This window comes from Typopeltis vanoorti, chromosome 7 (genome assembly GCF_054136105.1).
Source record: "Typopeltis vanoorti isolate ZY-2024b chromosome 7, IOZ_Tvanoo_1.0, whole genome shotgun sequence".
NCBI classification, from domain to species: Eukaryota; Metazoa; Arthropoda; class Arachnida; order Uropygi; family Thelyphonidae; genus Typopeltis; species Typopeltis vanoorti.
The window spans coordinates 138834082-138857399 of NC_143555.1; the positions used below are offsets into that span (position 1 = coordinate 138834082).

The window sequence follows — 23318 nt, forward strand, 5'->3', positions numbered from 1 at the left end:
CCTTGATGTTCTAGTTTCCCTGACTCTCTGCATTAAGTCTCATACCAAGAAGTAATTTCTCCAGGCTTCTGATGCCAAATGAATTCAAGTGCAGGCCATCATTCTTATACAGATCTTTTCTGCCATCAAACACACCCCACATGTCTAAAAATAAAAAATAGCCTGCGTGTGAAATCATTTGCTATCAGTGCCCTCCTTAACTCAGTACTATCATATCTAGGTAGTAATCCTACAATTTTTACTCTCTCACATTTCTTTCTCGCTTCTTTCAACAGACCGTTCATATCTTTTCTCATACTATGTTTGTCACCACTTAAATTATTAGTACCTACCAGCACTACCATTTCTTTTTTGGTTTTGGTTTTCAATTACATTTGTCATATTTTTAATTTTCGCTCCCAGGAAACTAGAAGTGGTGAATCCCTTGGCAAGTGCAAATTTTAAAATTGAGTCACCATACCATATTACCTCTTTTATCTTAGATATTAACTGACTTACCTTGTTGTTATTAATATTTTGATTACCAAGTTCAGTATTTTCCTGCCTGTTCTTGTTCTCATCCTTTTTCTTATCCTGTTGAAGTTTAAACAAATGTTTTTCCACATTTTCCAATTCCCTGGTGGATTTCCTAATAATTTCTTTTAATCAAGCTATTTCTAATGTCAGCATATCCTCACTGCAGCAGTGTGTTTGTTCAGAACAAACGCTCTCCTCAGTAGCAACTTTAGCTTTAGTCACTGCCTTGTTATGACGAGTTTTTGGCGCCATTTTTAAGAGTAGTAAAAACTAATAATTTTTCTGAAATTCTGTTATAAAACACTTTAGTACAATAACTACACTAATAAAATTACAATAATATACTAAAATACACAATCAAATATAAGAAAACACTTAATAAATCAACAAAAATCACAAATATTTCAGGAGCCCTATGACAGTACGTCTTTTCACCTGCTAGCCTCGACATAATTTTCAGCTACGACACTACGTAGCTGAAAATTAGTGTTTGTTATTGGCATTTGTTTATTTATATTGTGTTTTGCTACTTGTTTGTTCATACTGTTTCTGAAAATGGTGCCTGTAATGAAGTGGATGTTGGTGTCACAGAAAGATTCAGCATGAAAATCAAGTTCTGCCTTGGATTTTTCCCAGAGTGGATGCTTTGCAAAAATATGCACCAAAAAAAAAAAAAAAAAAAGAAATGTGAATGATTTGTGGACTGTTAGGGTAAATAAACATAAAGAAAGAAAGCATTAATGTATGCAAAAAGTGTGTTGATAGATTAGAGCAATTAGAAATGGGAGCAAGAATTGGAACTGTAGTAGAAGAACTTAGGCAAGAGTTAGTGAAAATAAAAATTGAAATGAAACATCTGGAAGGTGATATTAAACATCTAAAGAAGAGACTGGCTGATGAGAATGAGAAAGTTAGTATTATGAAGAGAGTCAAAGGATAATCGTATATCATTTTATGGGGACTCGATCATCAGAGGTATGATGACTAATAAAGTGCACAAAACATACTTTCCTGGTGGAGCAATTAAACAAATAACTGATGCGCTGCAGAGAAAGAAAGAGTGGGCATCAATAGTAGTAGTAGTTGTGGGCACAAATGACTTAGTTGGTGAAAAAAAGAATGTTGATAGAGACTTGAGGTAGTTGTTGCAGCAGGTAAAGGATAATAGTGTTGTTGGAAAAGTTGTTAACATGTTGTCCAGATATGACAATAGTGAATTGAGAAGGATAGTAGAGATAACAAATAGTAAGATAGCTGAGTTATGTGAAGGAAAGGAGGTTCACAGTTTGTAAATCTATGGAGTGAATTTACAGACAAGTTGGAATGGTTTAAAGTTAATAGATTGCATTTAAATGGGTTTGGTGTTGGTCATTTTGAAAAGCTATTGTTTTAAGGGAAGGCACAAAATCAAGAAGTTAACATAGCAAATGATTAGAGTCTACTTATGAAGTAGGACAGCACAGTTAAACAGATTGTATAACAGGAGGAAGATGGATTGAGGTTGAAAATGGGGTTGCAGCTGCACAAGGTGATGGAATGCATAAAGATAAGGATGAGATAGGTATGAATGGAAATCAGAGTCAAGATCAGGGAAATGGAAGTGGTCAGACCGAAGAAAGAGAGAGGTCTGGTATAGCAGCTAGAATAGAGAATGTTGGAGCTGGTAGAATGGCCTCAAAGACACGGGAATTGTTATGTTTATACACATAATGTAAGGAGTATTCGGAATAAGAAAGCTGAGTTTGTTGCATTGATTGAGTCAGTATGTCAAAGAATTGGTGTAAGTGAAACTTGGTTGTTGGAAGAGGATGTGATGTCAGGAATAGAAATGGAAGGATATAAATTTTCCAGAAGGACAGGAAGGTGAAAAGAGGAGGTGTGTGTGTGTGGGGGGGGCTGTTAGTGAAAATAGAGGGATTGTGTCCACAAAGTGTGGAAGTTGATAGTACATGCACAAATTTTAAATCTGTGTGGTGTGGAGTTGAAATTAACAGGCTAGTATATCTGATAGGATGCTGTTTTAGAGGCCAGGAAATTTAGAGAATACTGAATGTGAAATGTTCAGGCAAATTGGTTGGACATGTAAAAAGACAATGATCCTGTTGGGAGACTTTAATTACAGGAATATAGAATGGAAGAGGAGACTGTGTACAGGAACAAAGAGAGTGAGCTTGTGGAATTTCTGAGAGATAAATATCTTAAGCAGCATGTGACTGAAGTAACTAGAGGCTTTAATGTTTTGGATTTGGTGATAGCTTTACAAAATGTAGTTGCTAATGAGGTATTAACACTGCCACCATCTGATGAGGGTGATCATGAAATACTTGTTTGGGAAGTGGTGAAACAAGAAAAGGTTACTGCCAAAAACGGATATATGTGGAAGTATGATTATGGGAAGCTCTGTAGTCAATTAGCATCAATACTTTGGGTAGATGATCAGCTGTGCAGAAAGGATGTTGAGGGTGCATGAAAATTCATAAGGCAGTATCTAACACAAGCAAAAAAAAAAAAAAAAGGGTTAAGCAAGTAAAAAGAATAGGAGTGAAACGGAATGAACAGTGAAATCAAACAAGTTGTGTTGGAAAAGAAAATGCTATGGAGGAGGTACAAGACAGTTGGTGGGGAACAGATCCATGAAGAGTATAAAGTGCAGACTAGAAAGGTGACAAGCAGGGTAAAGAAAGAAAAAATTGCAGTATGAGAGGAGATTGGCAAGCAAGAGAAAGAATAATTATGGCAGGTTGACATTGATGGATAGTCATGGCAGCAGAATAACAGCACAGGATATAACAGTTATTGAATGAGCATTTTATCATTGTATATCATACTAGTGTAAATGATGCCATGCAATATATAAAGGGAAGCAAGTATTAGGAGAATTGGAAGTGAAAGAATCAGAGGTGTATCAGGTGTTGATTGGGTTAGGTGTTAATAAGGGTGTGGGAATGAATGACATATCACCATTAGGATGACATATTATTCTTAAGGAATGTGCACAGCAGTTAGTTATGCCCTTGACCTGGTTGTTTAATGAAAGTCTTCCAGTGCACAGAATTCCTAAGAAGTGAAAGAAGCCAAAATAGTACCACTCCACAAGCATAGTTCTAGGACAGGTCTCCAATTATAGACCAGTCTGTATAACTGCAGTGGTCAAGGTGTTGGAGAGATTGGTAAGGATTGATGAACATAGCATTCTTTATGATGCTCAGCATGGATTTGAAAAGGGTAGATTCTGTCTTAGCAATTTAAGACTGGCTCTTTGAAAGATACCAGCAAGTTGTGTACAATGGAGCAGAGTCTCAAAAAAGGAGAGTAACCAGTGGCATTCCCCAGGGTTATGTTCTTGGGACCATGCTATTTAACTTGTTTGATATATCATGTGGACTGACTGGGGATCTTAGGTTGTTTGCTGATAATGCAAAGTTAGAGAGAGAATTATAAGCAACACTCTAGATGTTAATTCTCTTCAGGAAGACTTGAACAGACTTTTGACTTGGACAAAAGGAGTGGGGTGGTAGTTTTAATATTAATAAGTACAAATTGTTGCATTTTTGAGTGCAGAAATGCAAGGCTCTGTAGTATATTGATGGTCCTGTAATGCAGGATGTGGATAAGATTCGAGATTTGGGAATGATAGTGGACAGTGACTGAAGTTTAGAGGGTATATTGCGAGGATAGCACATCATAGTGCCACCATAATAAGAAGTACTCTAACATGTAGGGATAAGGAAGTGGTTGTGCTAATGTATAAAGCACTGGTCAGGCCATACTTGGACTACTGTGCTCAGATTTGGTGATCTGGTTTTCAATGTGATGTTGGAATATCGGAGAGGGTCCAGAGACAAGTGACTAAGACAATATCAGGACTTTGGAATGCTGAGTTTGGTGGGCAGGAGGGAAAGAGGGTGGTATGATAGAGGCGTTTATGTTAGTGAGAGGATTTTAGCAGATTAATCCAGAGGGGATTATAAAAAGAGTAAAAGAACCAGAGACCATCCCTGGAAGTTATATAAGAGTGTGGTGAAGAGGAGTATTTTACATGGAAGATTTTTTACATAGAGAATTGTCAGTGAATGGAATGCATTACCAGAATACGTTGTTAATGCAAGGGGTGATAAGGATTTTAAGATTTGGTATGATAAATATGTTGCCATTTGAATGAACCTCCCACAATGAGTCCACCGACTTCATGGAGGATGTAATAATAATAATAATAATTTAGACAGAGATATGCATTAAAAAAATTATATCACATACTTACATCCGATAGGTATAGTTTCTTCCCATGATGCTTTGCTGCCTGGTCCTACTTTAGTATGTGCCTCAATCTAAGTTAAATTACAGAACCGTTTTAAGCACATTCATAGGAGGGGATTTTATTTTTTATTAATTTAGAGAATTACAAACAAAAAAAAACAGTATATACAGGGTTGACATAATTAGAGAAGAGGTGTTTCAGAGCCCTGTAGCGAAAAATGTCTTGAACGAAATTCATCCAAACTTGGAGTAAGTACACTCTGGAAAATGAGGTTTTGATTTACAGAAGAAAAAAAAAAGTACAAAATTCTGCCACCAGCAGACAACTGGCACTAGAATTGCATGATATTTACATGATCTCACTGCTTCTACTGACGAGTTGGTGATTATAAGAAATACCAAAACGGATTTGCTTCATTCTGATAAGACTGAAGTGTTATGGATCTCACCTTACGTGAGATCAGGTTTTATAGTCAAGTTTTAGTATCAACAACATGATAGCACTAAAGCCGCTCTTCGGGAATTCTGGCATTTAAAGGATAGGAGAAAAGGTCTAATGACAGTAACAAATCTTAGAAAAATGATTTTATGGTTTGAAAATAGCATATCTTTCGCAGTGAGGCCAGGACAAGGGCATAAACAGATAACTCGATAACTCATTAACAAGTTGCCATTGTGGAACATGGAATGAATAATGCACAAGAGTCCAGCAGTGTTTGAGCAATATAAAGGCAACTGGACATGCCATACACAACTGTGTGAAAAATCCTGCATCAAATGCTGAAGATTTTCCACTACAAGATTTCCCATACTCAAACTTTTTTTCATGGTGATGCAGAAACTCGACTGCAGTTTGCCCTAACATTCTTAGCCCGAATGGAGGTGGATGATGCATGGCTGTGGACGATATCTTGTAGAATGACGAGGCATATTTTTATCTGAATGGTAGCATTAACTCACATAATTGCTGCATTTGAGCTATGAATAACCCTCATGTGTTGCATCAGCCTCCTTTACACTCACTGAAAGTCATAGGATGGTGTGGTTTTACTTCATTGTTTATCATCGGTCCGTACTTTTTCGAAGAACTTTGTCCCACGGGACCAGTGACTTGTGCTGTCTCTGCTGTTAGGTATCGAGGTATGCTGAACAACTTTGCTGTTCTGCAAATGCAGTAGAGAAAATGCTTTGACTCTACCATATTCATATCATGCATGATGGAGCACCACCTGACATTGGATTGCTGGTGCAGCAAATGTTACGAAAATACAGAACACAGAGTGATCAGTGGTGCATTTCCCAAATGCATGGCCATTTCGTTTGCCTGATTTCGACCCATGTGACTTATGGTTATGGAGTCATCTGAAATGCATGGTGTATGATGAAGGACATGTTGATGATTTAGCGACCTTAAAAGACAGAATAAGTCAGCATGTGAGGCAAATCAATGTGGTCTGCTTTAGAAAATGTCATTCGCAGAATGTAGTTTTTAGAAAATCTGGAAGGATGTATTGAACTTACAGATTGAACCACATCTGTAAGTTATGAACATGAAAATTGATTTATTGTATTTCTTCCAGCCATTACGAAAACATGTAACAGAAACCACATGCTTATAGCATCATTTGTCCCCTGGTAGCAGAATTGTGTACTTTTTTTTTTTTTATCTTCTATAAAAACTCCATATTCCAGAGTGCATTTACACCGAGTTTGGTTGAATTTCATTCAATACACTTTTTGCTATAGAGCTCTGAACACTTTCCCTTTAATGGCAATGCTGCATTATGATTAAATTATTTAAGCTTTTATATTTTCAATTAAATAAAATATTCTAATAAAATTATTTACATCATAATATTGCAGAGATACATTAAATCATATTAATTCAATTATATGGATTTATGAATAATGATAATTCAGTAATATGCTATACTGTTAAATTAGCCTTTTAGGGAACATGGAGAACAGACCGGTACTTCTGACTTGATGTCTAATTCTCCCCTTCTTGGGGAGCACCCTATTAGTAGGCATCTACCTGAATACTGAATGAATGAGTATGGGTTGACAAATTCAGAGTTTAGCTGACCAAATTGTATTCTTATTGCCTTAAACCAAAATAAAATGATGGTACAGCATGACAAATGTAGCAATGATTTTTCCTGAAAAGTTGGAGGTTATAGTTGCTGGAGAAACATTATGAGGACAGCCATTCTCGAGAACAGAGGGAGATGGAGTGAAGGAAGAGCAGAAGAAGCAAGTTCACAGTAGGCCTGCATTTGGACTGTACAAGTCTTGGGCAGCTGATATCCTTGCACACTCTGAATAGGCAGTTACAGCATGCTGTGTGGCTGCTCATTCAAGCTTATGGAAAGTGAAACAGCAGTAGCCATAGAACTACCTGTAGAGAAAAGTTCAAACAGACCATCTATGAAACAGGAGTTAAAATGAATTTGTGAAGGCTGTATCACGTATCAAGAATATTTAATGAGGTGCTGTTGTACCACCCCAATAAACACGAGAATAGCATTGAGATTAGATAGATTTGAAATTTGGAGAGTTTTGATGCTGAATGAATGAAAAATGGCACCTCAAGTAAACATGACAGGAGTACATATCAATATGTAAAAAAAAAAAACTATCAAAAGCCTGATATGTGGAAAGGCAACTGACAACTATAAATGATGTTTGACCAGAAATGCTCAAAACTGGAGGTGTAAAAGTTTTGAAGTGGCTGCACTGCATAGTTCAGAGGGTTTGATCAGATTCTCATACAGCTCTCATTTCTGATTAAGCAGAATGATATGGGGGAAAAAAAAAAAAAATCACTGAGAGAAGAATGAAACAAAATTAAATTTATATAAAACAATGCAAGCTGACATAGGCAGATGAATATCTAATTAACCAGCTAACTGGATTTGGTGCAAATAGAAAAGTATAGACATATAAATGCAAAGCTGCCAATCCATTCATTTTAATTATTCAAGATATTAATGTATTCTGTTCTTTTATGTTGCAAATAAATGAGTAAATAATTAAAATTAAGTTGATGCAATTCTGACTACATTTTATACAACCTTTCTCCAAATTTGTATATCTAATGATATTTTGTTTGACATAAAATGATGTTCAACTGAAAAACAACTGATTTTAATTAATACAGCTCACCTCAAATATGTAAGTTTTCCCAGGTATCAGATTGCTGATAGTACCTTGAAAATCATCTGATTTAAAGTTCTCTGACCTTTGTAGAGCATGCTGTGATCCCTAAATAATAACAATCAAGTTTTTTTATAACAGTTCTTTTGATAATAACTTGGATATATTGTACTTGGTAAATTTTCTGCAAACTAGTTTTAAGAATTGCACAGATCTGGTTAATCTATAACCACTATAAATATGTGAAATGCCTGAAAAAAAAAGTGTACATATATTTGTTAAATAAATACATTAGCACATAGTTATAGTATAACACTGTTAATGGCCTACTCAGGTTTCTAAGAAGTGAGCAACATTTACTGAAAAGAGTTTCAACTGCATCAGTCCATCTATACCTTGGGGATGAGGAGTGAGGATATTCTAGCACAACATGCATATGTCAACCCTTTCTTTTAGAGTTACATGGTGATCAGCATTCATTTTAAAAATTTATGGAATTTAAAACCATGTTAAAAAAACTTTTTTATTATCCCGACATTTTGATCTTCACATCAAGATCATCATCTGGAGCATACATCCATATACAAGACAAGCTGAGTTACATTATTAACTGTAAGCTAAAGATACAATGATTTGATCACATGTTATTCTACTGGCATGACCTCTAGTGGAAAAAAAAATTACATCAAGCTAAGTTCTATTTATGATGACAGGAATAAACATTCTTTCGGATAGTTTTCTTTCAGAAACAATGATGTCCTATTTTTAGTATTACAATTCTTATTTTTGCTTTTAAGATACTAGATTTTCTACAGTCCTGTTTGTTTATAGTTGTTCTTAGTGAGGAACGTTCCATGGGTCGAATATATACCTTCCATATGTTTGGGATTTTTAGACCATCATTATTGTTTAGATTGGGGGTGGTTGATAATAATCTCACATGCTTCCTTAAATTTCTGTTCATACCATGTTTTAGTGCAATGTAGACAGCTAGTGCTTTTCCAGTTATTCTGTGTAAGGAATTCAGGGCATGATCAGAAAGGCCAGCTTCACCATAATTATTATATTTAATGTGTCGTTTATGTTCTTTTTGTCTGATAGTCCTGTTTCTCCTATATATGGTATGTTGCAAGTACAATAAATCTGATATACTCCAGGGTGAGCTAGTGGAGGGAGTGGATCTTTGGATGAGTTGAGTAAGCTTTTTAATTTTGCAAGAGGTTTAAAGATGGCTTTGAGGTTGTATTTTCATAGTACTCTGTTTATTTTGTCTGATGTTCCTTTAATGTAGGGAATGGTTATATTTTTACTGTAGTCTGGTTTGTCTTTGTTTTTTATTGAGGTATTGTAGAGAATTTTGTTAATAGTGTTTTGGCTGTATCCATTTTTTTGGAAAGTATTAAAGATAATTTAAAATTCGTCTTTTAGTGCCTGTTCGTTGGAACAGATTGTCTGCACCCTGTTTTTTGTTTTTTAGCATGTTAATGACAACTAGTTTTTGTGTTGGGTGGTGATGGTAGGATGTGTATATATTGTCCCCATATGTGTCGGTTTCAAGTAAACAGTGAAGGAAAGATTGCCAGAGGGAAGATGTGTGACAAGTGTATCCAGAAACAGAAGTATGTTGTGTTTTTCAATTTCAATTGCATGTGTTTGTGTTGTTTGTTTAGGTGACGGTGACAAAGGAATGTGTCTAATGTCTGGTGGCCATGGGACCAGATTGCGAAAACATCGTCAACGTATCTAAGCCAGACATTGGGTTTTAAAGGAGAGGAACCTAAGGAAAGTTGCTCAAAATGTTCCATGTAAAAGTTAGCAATGGGGGGGGGGGATAATGGCGAGCACATGGCTGTGTCTTCTTTTTGTAAGTAGAAGGCATTTTGCCATACAAAATAACCGGACCATAATACATGCGCAAAGAGCACTGTGATATCTGGAGGGAATTTGTTCTGTAGGAGAAGGATTGTGTCATTGATTGGGACATTCGTGAAGAGGGCAGAGAAGTCAAAACTGACTAATAAATCATCTTTTTCTAATGTAATGTCTTTGATGGTATTTATGAAGTGTTGTGTGTTCTTGATATAGGAGGGGGAATGACCTACCAACTCCTTGAGTGTTGCCACTAATTTTTTGGCTAAGTGGACTATCAATTCCTTCAACCATAGGTCTTAACGGTGTGTTTTCTTTGTGAATTTTCGGTAGCCCGTAAATTCTTGGGGAGCGCACGTAGTGAGGAAATAGTTTTTTGACCTTATCTTCGGGACAAGTGGTAATGGACTTAAGTAGTTTCTCTGTTTTGTTTTTTTATCCTGTTGGTTGGGTTGTAGTTAACTAATTTGTATGTGTTATTGATGATGATGATTTCCTGATGATGATTTTATTGATATTGATTTCCAGATGATGATCTTGATGTGAAGATCAAAACGTCGGGATAATAAAAAAAGTTTTTTTTAACACGGTTGTAAATTCCATAAATTTTTAAAAAGAATGCATATGTCAAGGTTTTAGTTTGACATAAAATTATTTGACTGGCTTCCACACCCTATCAAATTTGCCTTATTCTTTTATCTGTTTACATGCCCAATTTGTCCTATTCATAAAAATTTGTTTGAATAATTAAAATGTGTTTCATTTTATTTTACAAATTGACTATTGAGAAGATATTGATTTTTTCCTCTATTGGCAATTTTTAAGCTGAATTTTGTTACAGCAGTAACTTAATTTGGTTATTAGTCTTGAACACTTGCCATGTTTTATTTGAAAAATCATACCAGCATACAGTAAAAAACTCATCTTGCTCTCTATGACATCATATCATTTAGTATCACATATAGTTTCACCATCCTACCCTATCTCTTTTGCAATGCTCCTTTTTTTTACCATTTATCCCTTAATGTTTTATTTTATAGCCTTTTTTGTGTGTGTTTTCTTATTAATTGTTGTGATGAACTAAATGTTTCAATAAATGAGAAATCACAACTTGTCATAAAGCTGATAACACAGGACAGATGGTTGCAAATAGGATGAAATCAAATATTTGTCAAAAGGATAAGGAAGTAACTGACATGAGGACTGGAGAGTTGTACATTGCATCACAAGCTCATAAGGAGATAAGCCTTTACATTAAATACTATCTATTATCTTTAAAAGAATTCTGCTGTTATTTGAGAGTCCAAACAAACTTTAAAATATCATTACTAGATTCCTATCAACAATTTGCTTTCAAATTAACTGATCTATAAGTTTCCAATTTGATCAACTCTTGCATTTTTTCTCCCAAATTCATCAGTCTATCCAGATCTTTCAGAGATCTTTTTATGGGGCATTTGTCTTCAGATATATGATGAGCCATCATAACTCTGTCAAAACCAACTATGTTGTGTGTTGGAAAAACCTGCATTTGAATCCTGTCTAGGATTAAAAAAAAAAAAAAAACCTTGACATTGGCATTAACTGAAGATGAGTTAGCTAGTATCATATGGAAGTTATTGAATGTTTTTCCACTTGGTTATACTATAAATTAAAGATGCCAAGAAATTATATTCTTGGTTTAATCTTTATCCAAATGTAAGAAAAGAAAGTATGCACGTGAAGTAACTTCAAGACTGGGCAACAATTATACAGAGGCTAATGGCTCATTAATGAATATGATTTCTTGACATCTTTAATTTATCATATGGAAGTGACAGGATTTTTCCTCTCATAAACTCAGGTTTTTTATCCCACAAAATAGACAAACTGGACAAAACACACACACACACACACACACACACACACACACGCAGACATAACTGATAGCCATTATACAGTATTAACCATCCTATCAGGGTTTAATTAGCTTTCCAAAAGAGCTAATTTAGCTGGCCAAGACAGGCTATTGAGCACACATACAACACAAAATGAGAGATGATCCCATTCTAATAACAAACTGAAACTAACTTAGTACATTCTAATATTATTAGCAATCATGCTAATAACGTTAAGTTTCTTTCTAATATTTTGATGATATCTGAAACAGGGTTCTGCCTTTGATGCTATCTGTTTGTTTACTCTTCTAATTTTCTTCAAAACACTTTCTTCATTAGTCTCCTATATCCAATTAACTGTTTTTATTTCTAATATTCTCAGATTTTTCTCAGAGAAAAGAGCAAAGCTAATAATAATGGCAAATACCTGTTAGATTTCTGCTCAGGACATGGACTGGTTATTACTAACACCATGTTCCAACATAAAAAATGTGCACAAATTCACATGGAGAAAAGAGGCAAGGAATAAGAAGTCTCATTGTTATTGTTGATAGTGATGTTTTCTCCCTGGAACAGGACACCAAAGTGTACAGAGGATTTGAAATTGTTTAGTCTTGAGCAGGATAAAATTGAATTTCACATTGAAAAGAATAACATGTAAGAAAGTTTTAAAGCGAATAAAAGTTGAGCAGCTCTCAGATGTGAACTGTAGACTGAAATACACAAAGATTATTGAAGAAAAAATGAAAGAGTTTGAGAATACAAACCAAACCTTAAAGATTCAGTGGCAAGCCTTGAAACAAATGCTGATTGATTTAGCCAGAGAAGCATGTAGTGAGGTTGTCTGGAAAGATAGAAAAATCAGAACTCCATGGTGGACACAGGAAGTTAAAGAGGCAGTGAAGAAAAAAAGAAAGCATATCAAAAGTTCCTGGAAAAAAAGTCAGCGTGTGCTCTTAGAGAATACAGAGACAAATGTAAGAAAGCTAAACACTGTGTAAAACTAGCTAAACAAAAGTCATGGAAGGACTTTGGCAAGAACAAAGAAAATAAATATCAAGAAGGTGGTAAGATATTCTAGAGGTTGTTGAAGAAGCTTAGAGAAGAAAGAATGCTCTAAAAGATGATAAAGGTGATATGAAAATGGGAGAAAAAGATATCCTTGAAGTATGGAGTAATTGCTAAATGAAATAAGCAGTGATAGCACAGTGGTAACTCAACAGGCATATGATCAGGAATACATATCCATACTTGAAGTAGAAAAAGCCAACAAAGGCTTGAAATGTGGAAAGGCAGCAGGAGTAGATGATATTTGACCAGAAATGCTGAAGTATGGTGGTATAAAAGTCTTACAGTGGCTGCACTGCATAGTTCAGAAAGCCTGGAAAGAGGGATGAATTCCCTATGATTGGATTAGAGCTCTAATAGTACCCATATATAAAAAGGGAAATAAAACTAAATGTGAGAATTACAGAGGTATTTCTCTATTGAGTGTTTCTGGCAAGATTTATGAGAAATGATTTATGACAAGATTTATGAGATACTTGAGAAACGGTTGAGAAGAATTGTGGAAGAAAAGCTTGGTGAAGAACAAGCTGGATTCAGGCCAAATAGAGGCTGTCAGGATCAGATCTTCACTTTATAAAAAATAGTTGAGAAAGTATGGGAATATAACAAAGATCTATATTTAAGTTTTGTCGATCTGGAAAAGGCATATGACAAGGTGCCAGGGAAAAGTTATTCAATACGCTACAGTTATATGGTATCAATGGAGCATTATATCAAGCAATACTTAGTGTTTATTTGAGTTGTAAGTCAGCAGTTAGAATTGAAGGAAGTACAGGAAGATGGTTTAATGTTAAATCTAGTGTGAGACAAGGATGTACATTATCCCCTCTGTTATTCATTATTTATATGGATCACATTATGAAGGAAAGTGGTATTAAATATGATATCAGAATTGGAGATGTTAATGTCAGCTCTATGCTTTATGCGGACGATGTTATACTTCTAAATAAATCTGCTACAAGTCTGCAAGATTCCCTGACTAAATTGAATAACTGTTGTAATTTATATGGTATGAAGGTCGGCAATAAAAAGACAAAGACAATGAAAATAGGCAGAATCGTTGATAATGTCAACTGCGTTGTGAACGGAGAACCTGTGGAACAAGTAAAACATTTCAGCTACTTAGGCACAATTTTTAGTGAAGATGGTAAATTAAATATGGAAATAGACAACAGAATCAACAAAGCTGGTATGAATTTATTCACTTGACTTCCTATGGAATAAGAGAGAAATTAGTTGGAATACTAAATTAGCTGTATAAAAGGCAGTGTTCAAACCAGTTTTAACTTATGGATCTGAGAGCTGGGTCAGAAGTAAAACACTTGACCAAGGACTAGAGACTGCAGATATGAGAGTCCAGAGAAAGATTAAGGGCATGAACAGATGGCATCAATGGCAATATATTAAAAATGAGGATATTAGGAAAGAACTTGACATTGTCAGCATCCAGGAATGCATTAGCAGAGCTAATCTCAGGTTGTATGGTCACTTAAATAGAATGTGCGAGGAAAGATTGGCAAAACAAGTGTTATCTGCCAGGTTGGCAGGAAAATGACCCAGAGGCAGACCAAGATATAGGTGGATTGATACTGTACAAAGTGCTTTAGATGATAGAAATATAAGATCTGATAATGTTGGAGTCTTGACAAGTAACAGACTGATTTGGAGGAAAATTGTAGATAGGAAGTTAGTAATGGTGTACATTTTTCATGTAGTACTATCATATCCTGTACTATCATACCCCTTGAGGACACATGGCAGGAATTTGATGATGGTGATGATATTCTCGGATCCATATGTTAAATTTGCTTGAAGACTGTTGCATATCATTAGTTATGGTGTTTGCTGATTTCAACAATGTTACATATAATTTTATAAAAACAGCTCTCATCACACCAGACTTTCTTATATGATTATCTATTTCCATATTAAATTTGTCCTCGTCACTAAAGTTTCAAAGTAGCTAAAATGTGTTCCCTCTCTCACAATTTAAAATTTCAATGATGAATACTCTACGTTTTTTTTTTTTCTGGCAAATCTTGCAGTACTCAAATCTTGCAGTGCTCAAATAGTCATAACTAAGACATTCTATGTGTGGTGTATATCTCAGTACCATTCTTTGATGAGGGAAAAAGACACCCAGATCCCCAAGCACAAACAGATATCCCTTCTCAGACTAACATTTACTAATAATCTTTTCTGGCAGAAAACATCACTTCTATGGTTTCTGTAGTATCTAAAATACTTGGCATCCTCTTTTGTTCTAAGCATTACTTCTTTTGAGAACAATTTGCCCCTTGTTTTTTTTTTTTTTTAAGATTTATTAGGAAGAAGGAAATTTACTCAAGAAATTGATATATAGAATTAATTATAATTTATTGGAGAAATTAAACCTAAATGCATTTCACTGTATCTTTCTTTATCTCCCTCAAGAATACATATTTGGGGTGCAATGGATTTGGTGTGCAGAGACTGGAAAAAGTTGCTGAATGAAGTGAAAATGGATGTGCAGAACCAGGGAAACTAGAACTACCAAGGAGGGGGGGGGTAGCGGATATGCAGACATCAGTGAGACAGTTGAGTGTAAGAATGTATATAATGTACCCGAGCCAGTACTAAGGACAAGAAATTGGAATGGGACAGTTAGAATAACACATCATGATAGGGGTGGGACAAAGGGACCTCTGCATTTCATGTATACTAATGCCAGGAGTATTAAGAACAAGAGGGAAGAATTTTTGGCCTTGATTGGCTCTTCCTGACCATAGGTTATTGGCATTAATGAAACATGGCTGACGGAAGATGATATAGTTAGTGGGATAGAATGTGTAGATTATAGCGTGTTTAGGAGGGACAGAGAGAATAAAATGGGGGTGGGGAGGAGTGTTATTGATGACAGATGATGAATTGCAGCCAAGGAGAATTGAAGTTGTATTGCAGGATAGTGAAAAGAGGGGTGCCAGTCTCAATCTCACACCAAATAGCCTCATTTGAGGCTATTTGGTGTGAGATTGAGACTGCACAACAAAATATATAGTTGGGTGCTGCTATAGACCAGGTGATGGAATAGATGGTGGAGATAGTATGCATAAGCAAACAGAAGCAATGAGTGGAAGGAGGGTAATTATTATGTGGGATTTCAACTATGGTAACATTGATTGGAAGGAGGAGAGAACACATGTGAAGAAGGAACTGGATTTTATTCAATTATTAAGGGATAACTATCTGAGACAGCATGTAATTGAAAATACTATGGGTTTGAGAATGTGCTTGACCTGGTAATAGCATCTGAGAATTTCATTGTAATGAATATGACCATGTTGCCACCTACTGGTGAGAGTGATCATAAGGTCTTGACCTGGGAGGTGGCTAAAGGTGTGGAATTTTCGATTAAGACAGGGTATATGTGGAATTACCACACTGGCAAGTATGACAAGCTAAGGAGATTGCTTGGTTCAGTGCCATGGCATGTAAAACTGCAAGGGTTGGATGTCAATAGAGCATGGGAAGTTGTCAAGGGGCATTTACAGGAGGTTATGGCCGAATAACCAAACAAGTAGGGGTTAAATGGATGAATAACACCATTAAGCTTGAGCTGCAAAAAAAAAAAAGAAGAAACAACTGTGGAGGGAATTTAAAGAGAAAGGTGACCTGCAGGCACATGAATGGTATAAAGCGCAGGCCAGAAGGGTAACGAGTGTGGTAAAAAAAGCAAAAGTGGATTATGAAAGGAAACTAGCTATGCAAGCTAAAGAAAATCCCAAACAATTCTTTCAATATGCTACAAGCCAAAAAAAAAAAAAAATTTGTACATGGCAGAATGATTTTAAGGAATGACGATGGTAAGGAGGTCACTGAATCAGTCGATACAGTGGAATTACTGAGCGAGCACTTTGCAAGAGTATATCATTCAGGTGGCGATATTGAAAAAATGAAGGAACCATTAGTTTATACGGGAATTGTGATGAATGAAGTAGAGGTGAATAGTCCATTACAGAACCTTCATGTGAATACATCTGTGGGATTGGATGGTATACCGGCACAGGTTTTATGTGAAGCGTCTAAAGAATTATCAGTGCCCTTGACCATGTTGTTTAATCTGAGTCTCGGGTCTGGTTTAGTCCCGAAGGTGTGGAAAGAGGGGAAAATAGTTCCACTGCATAAAGGAGGATCCAAAACTACTGTTGCAAATTACCGACTGATCAGCATATCAGGAGGCGTCATCAAGGTCTTGGAGAAAGTAGTCAAGGGAAAAATACAGGAATGGATTGATGAAAAATGAGATACTATACAGGGGACAGCATGGCTTTGTGAAGGGTAGATCATGCCTCAGTAACTTGCTCAAGTTTTATAACACAGTGATGGCTGAACTGGATAAGCATAATGGGTTTACAGTGATACTGCTGGGCCTGTCTAAGGCATTTGACAGGATACCACATGGAATTCTAATCCATACACTACAACATATGGGAATGGATATAGAGTTGGTGAGATGGATAGGTGGGTGGTTGATGGAGAGATATCAAAGAGTAGTTTATTCAGGAGTAGAGTCCAAAAGACTGCCTGTGACTAGTGGTGTGCCGCAGGGTTCTGTTCTTGGACCACTGCTGTTAATTTGTTCATTAACGATATAGGGAAGGATCTACGAGGAACAGTTCATTTGTTCGCTGATGATGCAAAGTTGGTAGGGCAATACTGAATGTAGAAGATGTCAAAATCTTGCAGGACGACTTCGATAGATTGGAGTTCTGGGCTAAGGAGAATGGATGTCAATTTAATGTGACAAAATGTAAGGTTATGCATTTTGGGGTGAAAAGATTAGCAGCAGTATACCACGTTGGTGGAACTGTACTCCAGGAGATTGATGAAGCCAGGGACTTGGGAGTGTTGGTGGATAGGGGGATGAAGTTTAGGGGGCACATTGCAAAAGTGGCTAAATCAGCTCATCAACTCACTTGGTTGTTGAAAAATACTTTGACGAGCAGAGACAAGCAAGTTATTGTACCTCTGTACCGAGCCTTGATAAGACCTCATCTCGATTACTGTGCCCAGATTTGGTCACCTAGGTTTCTTCTTGATGGGGAGGAGGTGGAGAGAATCCAGAGGCAAGTGACCAAGATGATAGCAGGTCTATGGAATGAACCTTATGAGAACAGGTTGAAGATTTGTGGGTTGCAGAAATTAGTTGATAGGCGGAAAAGGGGAGATATGATTGAGACATTCAAATTGCTAAAGGGTTTCTATAAGATTAATTCAGAGATATTTTTGAGATCAGGACTGGTCGTGGGAGAACTAGGGTACACTTATGGAAGCTGGGCAAGAGTGTGGTTAGCAAGGGCGTTAGAGCTGGATTCTTTACTTTTAGAGTGGTAAATGAGTGGAATAAGCTGCCAGAGTCTGTTGTGGGTGCTATGATGGTGAGTGAGTTCAAGGCAATTATGATAGATACTGTGAGAATGTCATATAGTTGTGTGGACATGCTGTTTAAGGTCTCCCTCGATGAGTCTAAGGACTCCCTGGAGTAGCCTGTAATAATAATAATAATAATAATAATAAGATAATAAAAATCAAAACAACATTCACGCTGAAAGCCATTAAAACCAGTTATTGGTGGAAGAAGGGGCCAGGTTATTACCAAATTGCCATAGAAGTGATAAGATAACGTAAAGAACACAGGTCTCCATCATCAGGGTAAAATAAGCTAACATATTTAGATAAATTAGTTAAATCAGTATTGTATTGCAGATGCAAAGCCATCAATAGGAGATAAGCATTGTGAAACTGCTGAATTTAAACTGTTAAATATCTATTCTGTGTAACCTTTAGGACACACAACTTATTCAGGATGCAAAATATGTATTAGATATCATTATAGGTATAAATTGTGGTGTAATTTCAAATGTCAACTGGTTATAAACACAAATCGCAAGAATAATGTAGCACGTTCACTTTATCTTAATTAATGGATTAGTGGATAATAAAAGAAAGAGATTAAGAGAATAAAACAGGAGCAAAACTTATATCAAAAAATTTAATAGATAAAATTTTAAAAAATATTAAAATAAGAAAACTGATAAAATATTACATAAAGCATAGCCAAATGGTTACCTTCACATAATAAGTAATTTTAAATCCTGTAAGGACTCCATTTTGTTCACTGGCAGGTAAAGACCATCTAAGTGTAACCTGACTTGGTTTCACATCTACTGTTCTGAAGAAACTAACTCTTCCTGGTACTGGAAACAAAATTAAAAATTCAACATATACTGCTAACAAACAGCTATACTTTGAAATAATGAATTCTATGGTATTTAAGAATTATTTTAAAATATTTAATAAATAATAGCATCCTAAAATGTATCCTATATATTATTCAGCTGGTCCACATATTTAGAAAACTATTCAAAAGGTGATATTATTATTATTTAGGCCTCCAAGGAGTCAAAAGACTCATCGCAAGAGGTCCTTCCTAGGAAACAGAAATCTATCAAGACTCAACGTGGGAGGTCCCTCCCAGGAAACACAAAGTCTATCATATGACTCCTTAAACTCACTGACCGTTTCTTGCTCTCACCACTCTATCAGGCAATGCATTCCATGGTTCAACCACCCTCCATGCAAAGAAACCACTTCCCACCCTCTTGCTCACAGTTTCCTTTCGTAACTTCCAGGGATGGCTCCTTGTCATCACTCCTTCCTGCTGTTCAACCAAGCATAAGAACCCCCAGTGTCAACCCTGTAACCACTTCTCAACAGTTTAAAAGTCTCAATCATATCACCTCTCCTTCTTCTATCCACCAAATTCTGCAGTCCACATTCCCTCAGCCAATCTTCATAACTAACATTGCACAGTCCTGAAACTGTCTTTGTTATCCACCTCTGTACCCTTTCCATAGTTAATTTATCCCCTTCAAATCCTGGGGACGAAATCTGAGAACAATAGTCTAAGTGTGGGCTGATCAGGGTCTTATACAATGGAATGATAACTCTTTTATCTCTGCAGATCACGTCCTTCTCATTATTGCAGCAATCCTTTGTGTTACCTTCACCACCTTTGCAATATGTCCCTTGAATTTCAGGTTTCTATCAATCATCCATCCCAGATCTCTTGTCTCCCTTACTTCCTCCAATATTCCTCCAGTATATCTCCTCCAATAGGGTATGCAGCATCCCATCAATGTGTCTTAACCTCAAGACCTTACATTTTGCTGTATTAAACCGACATCCCTATTCATTTGCCCATCTGTCTAGCTTATTCAAATCCTCTTGCATGACTACCATATCTGTACTATTGCTAATAACCTTTCCCAGCTTCACATCATCTGCAAACAACTGAACCTCCCCCTGTAATCCACTGACAATGTCATTGATATAAAGGTTAAACAATATAGGTCCCAGTACTGTGGACCCTGTGGGACCCAACTTGTAACCCTCTGCCTCCTTGAAACTTCCCCACCATACACAACTCTCTGATACCTATCGGACAGCCAATCCTGAATCAAATTGACCAACCTGACATCCAAACCCATGTGCTGCAACTTAAATATCAGCTTATCATGTGGCAGCCTGTCAAATGCCTTTGCTAAATCCAAGAAAATGGCAGTATATGCCTTTCCCTCACTACTTTGCAATATGTCCCTTGAATTTCAGGTTTCTATCAATTTAATATTCACTGCTAATACAAATAATAACTGTTTCGTTAAGATACACAGGATAGTCTAGGCTACTAAACAGTCCTTGAACCTATCCTAAAGATGGAAATTCAGCTAAGAACTGATATCTGGATATACATAACACAATTTGGAGGAGATATTACATTTGGTCATTTCATCATCTTTCTGGTGACAATCTCAGAACCTAAACTGTCTGGAATGTATATTCATAGTGCCCACAATGATCATTATTATTTTAGTTTTAACTATAATAAACTATACTAAGAATTTAAATTGAAAAAGTAACCTAATTACAACTTTTAAAAAAAAATTCCTTACTAGATGGTTGCAATGTGAATGATATAAATTTTTCTAGAATTTTATACTGCATGCAATGGGATGATCAGGGATCAAAAGGAAATAGATGGAATTGCAAAGGGTTCTAAAATGAAGAAGCAGAAAGGGAAATGGCCCCAGTCCAGCATGGAGAGATCACATCGAGTGAGTGGTATCAGTGGAACTAGCTGTAGATCCAGAAATGAGTTGTTGTGTTTGTATACCAATGCTAGAAGTATAAGAAACAAGGCGGATGAAATGGTTGCACTAATTGCGTCTGTGCACCCAGAGATTGTCAGAATAAGTGAGACATGGTTAGATGAGGATGACATCCTGACAGGAATAGAGATGGAAAGGTATGATGTGTTTCGTGAGGATAGAAGGGGTAAAAAGGGAGGGGGGATTGCTGTTGATGATAGAGAAAGAGTTATGTCCATACAAGGTAGAGATGCAAGAGGGAAACAGAGCCAGTGGCTTTGAGGCAGTATGGTGTGAGATAGAGGTGAAGAGAATCAAATACTTGGTGGGATGTTGTTATAGACCTGGTAATGTGGATGGTGGTGATAGTGAAATGTATAGTCAAATAAGCCAAGCAAATAAGAAAAGGGTGATCATTATGGGTGATTTTAATTATGGCAATATAGACTGGAATGAAGAGATAGCAACTGGAAGTAAAGAAAATGAGTTTCTTGAGTTTTTGAGGGATAACTACCTCAGACAGTATGTAACAGAGGGCACAAGAGGATTAAGGGTCTTGGATTTGGTCATCTCATCGGAGGATGTAATTATCAATGAGGTATCAAATCATCCACCAATTGGTGAAAGTGACCATGAGGTGATTACTTGGGTGGTTGCCAGCAGTGCAAGGACCCCTGTGAAAAAAGGGTATATGTGGAACTACAAGGGGGGGTGATTATGAAGAGCTCAGGAGACAGCTTGCAGGTGTAGCATGGAATGAGGAGTTAGCTGGAAAAGAGATCAATGCAGCTTGGGGGATTTTCAAAAAATATTTAGTGGATGCAATGTCTAAATGTATACCACGGGTAAGAAGGTTAAATAAGGTAGGTGTGAGATGGATGAATAAAGAGATTAAGCATGCAATACAGAGAAAAAGGGCATTGTGGAGGCAGCATAAGAGAAGTGGAAGTAACCAATTTCATGAGGTCTACAAAGACCAGGCAAGGAGGGTGACTTGGTTGGTGAGAGTAGCTAAAGAGAGGTATGAACAGCAGTTAGCTAATGAAGCTAAAAAGAATCCTAGGGAGTACTTTCGATATGTAGCCAGCAAAAGAAAGAATGATTATGGAAGGATGACATTGATTGGAGGAAATGGTATAAAGACAGCTGTTGCAGAATGTGTGGTGGAGATACTTAATGAGCAGTTCATAAAGATCTTTCAATCTTGTGAATGTGACTTCATGGAGAGATTAAGAGCAATTGATGATGGGGAGGAGAGACTGACTGTAAGTGAGCAAGAGGTGTTTGGGGAGTTGAGTAAAATAGATGTAAATAAGGCTGTGGGACTTGATAATATATCACCGCATATTCTGAAGGAGTGTGCCAGAGAGTTGAGAGCTGCCTTGACATATTTTTTTAATACGAGTCTTGCACTTGGTGAAGTTCCTAAAGAGTGGAAGGAGGGCAAGATTGTGCCACTTCATAAAGCAGGTGATCGAACTCAAGCATCAAACTATAGGCCTATCTGTGTGTCAGGTGTTGTGGTTAAGTTGTTGGAGAGGCTTGTGAGAGCTAGGATCCAGAGTTGGGTTGACAACAATGGTATTATCTTTGATGGACAGCATGAATTTGCTAAAGGGAGGTCATGTTTTAGTAATCTACTTACTTATTACAATAAAGTGACTGCTTCCTTGGACAGAGGAGAAGGATACACAGTAATATACTTGGATTTCGCAAAAGCTTTTGATAGAGTACCTCATGATAAGTTGACAGTCAAACTAGAGCAGATGGGGTTGGATATTAGATTAGTGCATTGGATTGGAGACTGGCTATCTGATAGGTATCAACAAGTTGTGTATGGGGGTGCAATATCCAGGAAAAGGAAAGTCACTAGTGGAGTGCCTCAGGGATCTGTTTTAGGGCCATTACTATTTAACTTGAATATTAATGATATTGGCGAAGATTTGGATGGAGATATTCAGTTGTTTGCAGATGATGCAAAGTTGGGACGAACCATAAAGAGTAGTGAAAATGTTGTGGCCTGGCAAGAAGACTTGAATAAATTGAGTGATTGGGCAAGCAAATGGGGATTGAGTTCAATGTTGCAAAATGTAAGGTTTTAAAATATGGAAAACAAAGATGGGATGCAGAATTTATGCTTGGTGAGAATATATTGTTGGAAGTAGAGGAAATAAGAGATCTGGGAGTGATAGTGGATAAGGATCTAAAATTTAGGGGACATATCGCCAAAATTGTGAAGACAACACAAAGACTTCTGGGAATGATGAGGAGGACACTGACGTGTAGAAGTAGGGAGATTCTTGTTCGTTTGTATAAGGCTTCGATTAGGCCACACATGGACTATTGTGCCCAGATTTGGTCACCTGGTTTTCAGAAGGATGAAGAGATG

The 23318-nt window shown here is 36.6% G+C and overlaps 1 protein-coding gene across 2 annotated transcripts in view; it reads right to left on the minus strand.

The window, feature by feature from the left end:
• Ptp10D (Protein tyrosine phosphatase 10D) overlaps positions 1–23318 on the minus strand; it is a 253950-nt gene that overhangs the window by 54646 nt on the left and 175986 nt on the right. For both annotated transcript variants that reach the window (XM_090395504.1, XM_090395503.1), the window contains exons 15-17: positions 18852–18979; positions 7939–8037; positions 4778–4844 (exon numbers count right to left, since the gene is read on the minus strand). In XM_090395504.1, coding sequence (XP_090251630.1) covers positions 4778–4844; positions 7939–8037; positions 18852–18979 — 294 coding nt within the window. The remainder of the gene's footprint in view (positions 1–4777; positions 4845–7938; positions 8038–18851; positions 18980–23318) is intronic.